At 39.3% G+C, this 9,393-nt stretch overlaps 1 protein-coding gene across 4 annotated transcripts in view; it reads right to left on the bottom strand.

Moving 5' to 3' along the window:
• plppr2a (phospholipid phosphatase related 2a) overlaps positions 1-9,393 on the bottom strand; it is an 88,102-nt gene that overhangs the window by 70,513 nt on the left and 8,196 nt on the right. For all 4 annotated transcript variants that reach the window (XM_005738081.1, XM_005738084.1, XM_005738082.1 and 1 more), the window contains exon 2: positions 5,709-5,836. In XM_005738081.1, coding sequence (XP_005738138.1) covers positions 5,709-5,801 — 93 coding nt within the window. In that variant the 5' untranslated portion in view covers positions 5,802-5,836. The remainder of the gene's footprint in view (positions 1-5,708; positions 5,837-9,393) is intronic.

The raw sequence follows: 9,393 nt of genomic DNA, 5'->3' as shown, positions 1-9,393 counted from the left end.
CATGGTAACTGCTGATGAGGTGTGTAGGGCTCAATAAAAGAGCAGGTCCTTCTGGCTTGGTATGGATCACTGTCACACACACACACACACACACACACACACACACACACACACACACACACACACACACACACACACACACTAAAGATGTGGAGGGACATGTTTGATAGGTATTGTCAAACCTGTTCCTACTGCAGGACAGTGAGAAATTATTAACATTCTTCATTTATGCAATTTAAAAATATACATCACTTAGCAACAACATTACAACTACTGCCAGCAGAAATAAATAACACTGATTGGCACATTACAGGGCAGTGCTCTGCCAGGAATCCTCAGGTGCTGGCATCAATGTGGATGTTACCCAATCTAAACATGCTTCACACTAATAACACACCCCCATGGCTTCCTCACTACACTGGTTTGCCCCACTGTAACGCATAAGGTGCTTAATTATTGCTCAAGGTTGCACGCCCCATCCTGTAACCCTGAGATTTGAAAATCTCTGCTGCTTGTTCCTGATGATACAACAGGGCAACCTTAGAGGTCCCGTGTCTGTGCGATGACAGGTTAGAGCTATACAATACTAAACTGATGGTTTCAATGTAATAGTTGATCTGCGCATCCAACTCCCATATTATGACATCCAGAAGAACGCTGTTAAACCACAGTCTTTTGTTTGTTTGACAATATAAAAGCTGGACAGTCTGAAAAGTGAAAACAATGGGGAAGTGCCTTAAATTCTTCTTTGTTGCCTTTAGGAAGCAGTAGGTGTAAAAGCAAAAAATATTTCTGGTATTAAAGAACTTTTACTTTGCCCATAGCAAGCCCTTTCTCAATGGTGTGTTAGTTAGCTAAATCCAATCTGAAAATGCTTTTAAAGCTACAAGTTTCTGTTCATTTATCAAAGGCCTCAGTATTTCTGTTTATCCATTTTTCTATGACTGGTTAGTGAGTAACTACTACTTCCCAACTAACCAGCCAAACAACTCCTGGCGGGAAACCTATTTGTGAAATAGTAACTGTAGTTTGCTCACACTGCTTCCTATGGGTCAGTAAGCAGATTAGGCACTGTAGCAATAATTGTGGTTAGTCACCATGGCTGGTAATCATTATCATTCATTATTTTTGAAGTAATTGATTAAGAATTTATTTGTTGTCTTTTCTTTCTTTCTGTTTTTTTCTTCAGTTTCAGACAGGAATTAAATTCACCATGAACTGGAATAAACTGGGATACAGGATGGCAGTAGTATCCTGTGAAGGTAAGCATGGCGAGCAGCAGTTGCCCAGTGACAACTAAGAATAAACATGAATTAAAACCTACCAAAGTAAGAGTGAGGTCTGTCCTTGCATTTCAAATTACATTCTGTCATCAAGAATTCTTCCTGTTTGAATTTATCCTTTCAGTCACAGTTGGCCGTTGTCTCTGGAAGCATGCTCGTACCTCTTGATTGGCTAAGAGCCGTTGAAATCTGTAGTGTCTGTTGATTTCATTTGCATGTCCATGTCACATTACTAAATGCTATAGGCAGCTTGTAGTATCCAGAGAAGTAGCAACACAAACCCTTGACAATCACAGAATATGCAGTCATCTCCAAGAATCATCCCCTGCAACATAAACTGCTAAAGCACCTCACAATCAATAATGTAATGTTATTTAAGGCAGTGTAGAGGCTCAATAGTTAACACTGTCAATTTACAGTGAGAAGCTCCAGGGTTGGGAACTTGAATGCATGGAAAACATCCAGGTAAAATTATGAATGTAACTTGGACTCTTTGAACTAACAATGGGTTTGTTATTGTAGCTGTGTCTTTGAATTTAAACCACACAGGCAGCTGTCATAATATATGGAAGTTTGGGCAAGAAAACTCTGGTAAGTTTTTTTTCCTTGCTTGCTTAGAAGGCACCTTCTAATGCCATATTTTAGACGTAAGAGTTAGAAAACCACTGTTCTGCAAAAAAAAAAAAACAACTTTGATGCCTCAAAAGAAATTCGACCCTTAAAAAGCAGTGGGAGAGAAAAAAAAGCTCTGTGATGTTTTCTGTCTGCTTAGCAACAGTATCAGTAATGAGACAACCCAGTTTATACAGTGACTCAGTGCTGTGATTTCCAACTTGCATCAATATAAGTCTGTTGTAAGGGTATGTCTAACTGTAGAATGACTTGTAAACACTATTTATCTCTAGAGTATTTCTGCATCTAGTATTACCATTTATCAGGGATGAATGTTTTAGTAGATCATCCACTGCCATGTCATTTCCATTGCCATTTTACAGAAAGATCATCATCAAACAAAACACATCAATCTAGTCAAAAGAAGGAAAAAAATCCCCAAACTTCTTTTCCAAATAACAAAAGTCTGTTTGTAGCTTGACAACCACAAATACATACATGCAGTTATTTTCTGTGTACTTTTTCAATATGCTTTAGACATAATGAAGCTCAGTGAATCCAGGGGAAAAATTCTAAAACATTAAACAGACGGAAAATTAACGAAACAAGAAGGATTTTTAGAAAACACATTCTCCTCCAAGGCCTGTGCCCTGTTTTGCAATTATAGACAAAGAAATTCATATCCATCCCAAAACTCAATTGGATTCTTTCTTTACCCATGCTCAGTCATGGAGAAGACAAACAAACAGCTCTCATTCTGGCAGAAAAGTAAATCTGGGCAAACTCAACTGGCTACAAGTAAAGTAAGAAAACTGTGAAGACAAATAGAGAATCAACAATCGAAAGACAAAAATAAAGAGAATTAAAAGAAAAAGCAGGTGCCATGTATTAGTAGCCTAAAACAGTATGTTTAACAGAGGTGGGAGGTAACGAACTGTACTTAGTTAGAATTTTCAGGTATCTGTACTTTACTTGAGTATTTACTTTTCTGACAACTTTTTACTTTTACTTCCTACATTTTTAAACAAATATCTCTACTTTCATTTTTAAAACAGGCTCATTACTTTCGGTTTGACACGTTTGAGGGGAGGGGAGAGCCCGTACTTTTTCACTTTTACTCGAATAGAAGTTAACTCAGTACTTCAGCTTTTACTGGAGTATGTTTTAACACTAGTATCTGTACTTCTACTTAAGCACAGGATGTCTGAGTGAAGTAACTAGGAGTATAGAAAAGTACCAATTCAAAATTGCTTCCCCAAGACTGCTAGCTATGCTATGCTCCCTGCATCAGTGACCAATCATTACTAACACAGTGAAAAGACCACATGATTAAATTGTCTTCATTAGTTTATTATATTTCAAGTTATGTTAAATGGTGCACATCTACAATATAGTATTTCACATGTGTGTCAAAATGAGTCCTGTTTAATATTACAGTGTTAGCTTAATTAGCTAGCTTACAGCGGTGGATTAATTCTGCTACCAATAGTTGCCATAAATGGGGAGCCAGTTATTCTTAAATACAGAATTAACAGTTCAAGAATTTAGATGGAGGCAGGACTTAGCAAACAATCCGTTTGCTGTCCCTCATTAGTGCTCCACCAGTATTGTAATTTTCAATGCAGTAATGAATTTGGCTAATAGCTCATAACTTTGCAACTGTGCCATACAAGATTTAAATCATTCTATTGTTTAAACGTTGCTTAATTTGATATATATAAATATAAAATAATAGCTTTAGAAGCCTTAAGCTTCTCTCCCATGCCAAAGAAACCCTTTTTTTCACTACTCTGCCTCTACAGGTAACAGCTGCTGGCCTCCTTTCTTTCAACTCGATTACTTGCCAGGCTTCTCTATCACAGTGCAATCATACACATACAGACACACATAGATGAAGAGTTAGTAAGGGAATTGACTGAGACCTGAGGGCTGAGCACCAGTGTGTGGGAGGCATATGGCGGAGTGGCCTAATGGAGAGCTTTTAGAGTGTATTATAACCAAAGACACCAGTGTTTCATTGGTAGCCTGATGAAGGAGTTGGCTAGTGTAACTACATTATTCAGGTCCCCCTTTGAAACAGTTTGGTACAGTAGGTGCACAGCGCAAATTTGCTGAGCTGTTCAGATAAAGGGCAGCAAAAGGACAATTGGATCCCCCTTTATTTCTTACTCTTGCATCCACATGTAAAACAATGAATGCACTAACAGCTGAAGAAAGGAAAACAACAGATCTCTAACACACCCATTGAGTGTATGGATGAACAAGCATTTCAAAAATTGGACATTTCTGCATTGCAAATCCTTTTTTGGTTGATTTTATGAGATATTGAAATATTCTAACATACTGGGATTATGAGTTCACTTATTTCACACATAAAGTGATATTTCACTTTACATGCAGTGCATGTATAGAATGTGATAAAGTTTAATTTTTGAATTCAATTATAAGGAACAAACCCTTTTGTGCTATTCTAATTTTCTGAGATGTACTAGTACTGTATTACACTGTCACATTGAATTGAAAATGTGCATCATAAGGGTGTGTTTAGATCTGACTGAGTTATGTCTGCAGGAAAGGATGAATTTTGACAGAAATCAGCAGGCAAAACAAGACATAACTTGTTTTTGGAAAAACAGCAACTGTCAGTCTTTTTCACCTCACATACTGTGTTTTGTCTCATGTCTGTTTTTGTGTTTTCTTCACTCTTCGACTCTGCCGTGTCCTTTAAAGAGGTGCATTTCATTTCAAAAACTTCACCTAGTTCAAAGTTTCCTTTAATGAGACCCATCTGCAGATAAAGTGCAAATTATATCCAGCACATACACTGTGCGCTGCACATGGATTGTCAACACTAAACAGAATCCTAATGTTTAAATCCAAAAGGATGCTGTGGTTGCACCTGGAAAGCAATGGTGCAAACAGCTTCTCTTATCTGTAACAGAACAATGCTTTAACTGCAAAGACTGCTCCCTAAAAAGCTGATGGTTGGCTTAGCTGAAGCCAATGAGCTTCAGGACCGCTAGCTTTGTCTAATTAGATTGCAGATCGTCTGATTACCTCACCAGTTTGTGCTTTTCACCACCTCAGTTTCAAATGGGTGAAAGCTCTGGGACTTCCACAGCCCTCTGAGTCATCTGTCTGACTGTTCTCACAAACAATGTAGAGCACCCTTTCCACAAGGGATGTAGCGGTGTGTGTGCATGTTAGCGTGATTTTCTGAAAATTTTCAGCCTGCCACAGAAAATGACCTTTGGTGTGCCCAAACCTAAATCCTGCAGTACATCAGCTGAAAATCCACTATGTCTCTGCTGTGACATCCACAACTACCTCGATGAATCATGCAGTTCACAAATGTTCTGGAAAAAACCTCAGCATGCCACAGAACAACTGTAGCCACTTTACCAAGCCACCACTTCCCCTGGTGCTGGAACAGAGCAGAGCGCGTGACACAAAGTGAGAATGTCAGCAATTTGCTGAGCTGTCCCAAACTCCACTGTTGAGAGCCTGAAAAAATGTTACCGCTGAGGCTGAGCCTGTAGGGATGTAAAGAGATGAAAGCGCTTAAAGCTGGGCGTTAAATAGTGAGTCACTTCTCAGGTCTCTCCTCGCTAACACGATGGGCAATCTCAGAGATAAACCTGGAGTCAGCATGAAACAGGAGATTTGGTCAAGCTTTTTGCATGATCTGCAAAGTGAGGTGAGGAGTTTTATGGTGATTTCATCAGTTCTATTGAAAACCGTTTTCCTTCCTAGTGTAACACAGGATTAGTGCAGAAACTGCAAGCCATACATCAGCATGTCCATACTGCTTACCTCCACAAACAGAAAGCAGGGAACGATGGAGCTGCTGCTCTTCACACCCGGCTTCTCCTCCACGGCCATCCCTCTCTTTGTTTCTTTGAACATCCCCCTGAACAGGCCCAACTTTCTACCACCTTATCCTGAAAGAGAGAGAGAGAGTAAGTCAGATGAGTGTGCTTGCCAGCCCTGAGGTCATGCCCAGAATGCAAGATTAAGTAAAATCCATTCAGGACAAACGAGCTTTGGATAGATCTGAAGCTTTCTTTGATGTCTTTTTTTTGCTGTTATTTCATATGCTTCTATTGTTATTTTGTTGCAAACTCTAAGAGCAGATTGTACCCAAAGCCCTAACATTAGTACACCTACTCTAATGAGCTCACCAGCCATGCTGTGAGCCATCATTTACATTCGATTTTTTAAACAAATGTATTCATTTGTCTTCCTTCTACTGACGTTCTGCCACTGACTGTGAGTAAATATTATTTTGCATTATTGCAGTCTGAATTTAAAAAGGGAAAAGCGTGCTGTCATACATTTCATTCATACTATTTGCACAAAATCTAAAGATTTAATATATATAAGAGTGAGAAACACACAAAGATTTTCTCAGAATAGGTCATTTTTGATGATTTTGCTCATTTGTCTAAGAAGTGCAGAGATCATATTTCTCCCATGTTAAATTATCTTCATTGGCTCCCTGTTAAATTTAGGATTGAATGTAAAATCTTTCCACACGTCCTGAATAATCATATCTTAAAGACCTTGTAGTACCTTATTATTCTAATAGAGCACTTGGCTCTCACACTTCAGGCTTAATTGTGGTTCCTAGAGTTTTGAGAAGAGTTCCTTATCTCTCTGTCCTCGTGTTTTTCCCCTTATCTCTTTCCCCTCATGGGAGAGGACTGCCCGTCCCTTAGCCGGGTTCTGCTGTCTCTGTCTGTTTAAGGGGATTTCTTCCTTCCCTTTGTCATTAAACACTCGTTGGGGTTTTCTATCTAATATTGTTGAGTGTCTTCTATTTATATCACCTGCAGATTTTTGCTGTTATAAACTGGAACTATATAAATAAAATTTAATTGAACTAACTGCACAACAGAGTGGTCTACACATGTCCCAGGAATTTTATGTAATAAAATCCCAGAAATACTGTTTCAAATGCATAGCTGGTACAATATTGGCATAAAGCCACAACACCCCACCAAAGCTAGTTGTAGAGACAGACAACATTACCCAGACAATACAGTTTATTCAAGATCGCGATTTAATGAGTGTAAACAATTTAATTTCTGGGAAGAACATATAGTGTATTTGGATGTGTTTCTTTTGTTTGTGGAGACTGCAGAAATCATAGAGCTGTGAATAGTGTGAATAGTAGGTTTTGCCAGCACTGGGTTGTAAGGAGGTTTTACACAATTGTTGAACTATTCCTTTTTTGGTTGTTTTTTTTCCCATTCAGCAATCAACTGCAAGTAGTTGAGCAACCACTTTGGATTGCAAGTGGACAGAATCACAATCATAGCCAGCTTAGACTGACTGCAATTTGGGAACATTTGCAAATAACTGCCTTCTAATTTCTAACCACAGACAGATTGCCAACACTATGCAATTCTTCGGAGTCAACCTGTGCAATGAGGGCAACTAGTATTTGATCTTTCTCTTTGCAACAGGAAACTTGACTACACTAGCTGCAAATTGGTTGTATTTTTGTTATATTCCCATATAAACGCAAGGCTGCAGAGCACCTATGTCATCTTGCAGTTAAATTGTTGTCCTGCACAACTACTTCACTCTTTGCAGAGGAATTTCTGAATTTCTGTTTCAGGTCTATGAGCTTCTGGCTGGACTATATTTTCATTTCTGTTTAATGAGAATTAAACAGACTGACTCTGTCTTGTTGCAGTTTTAGCACCTTCTCCTGACTGTGAATGAGCAGACCATGTCCTAACACCCATTCAAATGCAACAACATTGCAAGTTCACTGCAAACATTCACAATAATTTTAGTCATGCCATTGTCTGAAACCAGTTTTCCCCAGTGTCACTGTAACATATCCCACAATCTACAATCTATCTGTGTCTTTATTAGGGAAAATACAGTGACACACATTTCAAGAAAAATGAGGACAGAAGGGAAAAATCTTTGTGTAAAAAACACAAAAAGACAAGGATTGTGAGATTGTACGTGCCAGCAGCATGTACAGTCTGATTTCTGTTGTCACATCCAAAGTGAGTAGGAGTGCTCAGCTACAGTTAGTGTTGTCTTTCTGGTTTTATGACATTATCGTTTCTAAAAATGTCACAGGCTTGATATAGACCCTGAAATTTCCTGTTGTCAAGTTCACTTTAAACACACATAAAATACACAGACAGTAGATGAGAGAAGACAAGCAGTAAGAAATAAAAGATTTTCTTCTTTGTTTTGTTTTTTTGCCCAGAAGTTATCAGATTGACCTCTATCCTGTTGGTGAGTAGTGTGTTAGGTGCCGGACAGCTTTCCTCCTCCTAAATTCTTCTGCACTGGTGGAAAGAATAGGCCTGAGGGATGAATAAGGCATGAAGCCAAGCTCTTAGCAGCCCCCAGAACAACGCAATGTGCCAACCAAGACTGCTTTTAGAGACGGTTGGTTGTTTGGTTGTGTGTGTCTGTACAGCTGTGGGTATGTGATACTTGTCCAAAAAAAAGTAACTGTCAGGGTGAACAAGCAGAAGCCCCAGGTAATGGAAACCAGCAGTGAGGAGGAGAAGAGAGAGAAACAGAAATAGAGGGAAGAATCGTTCCTGTTACTTCTCCTCTGGAGGCTGATGGGAAGTGTTACTTTGTGTTTCATTTCCGTGGTGGGAGGCAGCACAATGAGACTCTCTCCTACAGTTTGGCCACCGGGTGGAAAAGTGAGTTGGCGGTAGCAGATTTCCTGTAGATGTAGTCCTGGGAGAAACTACTCAGGTGGCCAGTGATGAGGCGGAGAAGCTTTTAATGATTAATATCTAATAAGTGGGACATCAAGAACGGGAATAATAAAACCTGTCACGTTCCTTTGGGGTATAAGCAAACTTCTGAGCCATCCCATTTGATATCGCTATTATATTTTTTCTCAGAAGTGTTCTCCAAGTGCTGATTTGGGTGGCAGGTTTGCAGCCTAATTAGTATGGGAAAATCTGTCCGCTGCTCAGCATGCAGCACAAAAACAGAGCCAGAGGCTGACATGGATCTTTTTAGTCTTACTGTCCTTGCATCAGGTCAAGAGCATTAATCAGTGCTGTGCAGGTTATTCGAAGAATCTGCAGCCTTTTTGCACAAATCTCACAGATTTAGATATTCTGACACAAAAAAATAGTGCAGCAACATTAATTAGAATGTATGAATGTATGTAAAATGTATCAGATCATCCCAAGCCATGCAAAGCTAATGACTTACTATATTCACATTATCCATCCATCCGTTTTCTCAACCGCTTATTCAATTCAGTATCCAGTCAGGCTGAAGCTTATCCCAGCTGTCACAGGGTAAAAGAGGGGGAGGCCCTGGATAGATCTGTATTTACATCATTAATTGGAGATTATGTATCTGAATTTTAGGAGCGGGACCACGCCTCCAAACACGCTCCTTCCTTTTGCCATCTATATAGGTTCCCCCCAGCAGGGCCGTGCAGAGAGGTTTAAAGGGGCGGGTGCTCAAAGTTAAAAAGGGGCACATTGAA

The sequence above is a fragment of the Pundamilia nyererei genome, unplaced genomic scaffold (assembly GCF_000239375.1).
Source record: "Pundamilia nyererei isolate P.nyererei 1_Seehausen unplaced genomic scaffold, PunNye1.0 scaffold00081, whole genome shotgun sequence".
NCBI lineage: Eukaryota > Metazoa > Chordata > Actinopteri > Cichliformes > Cichlidae > Pundamilia > Pundamilia nyererei.
This window is presented reverse-complemented; position numbering and strand designations above follow the sequence as displayed.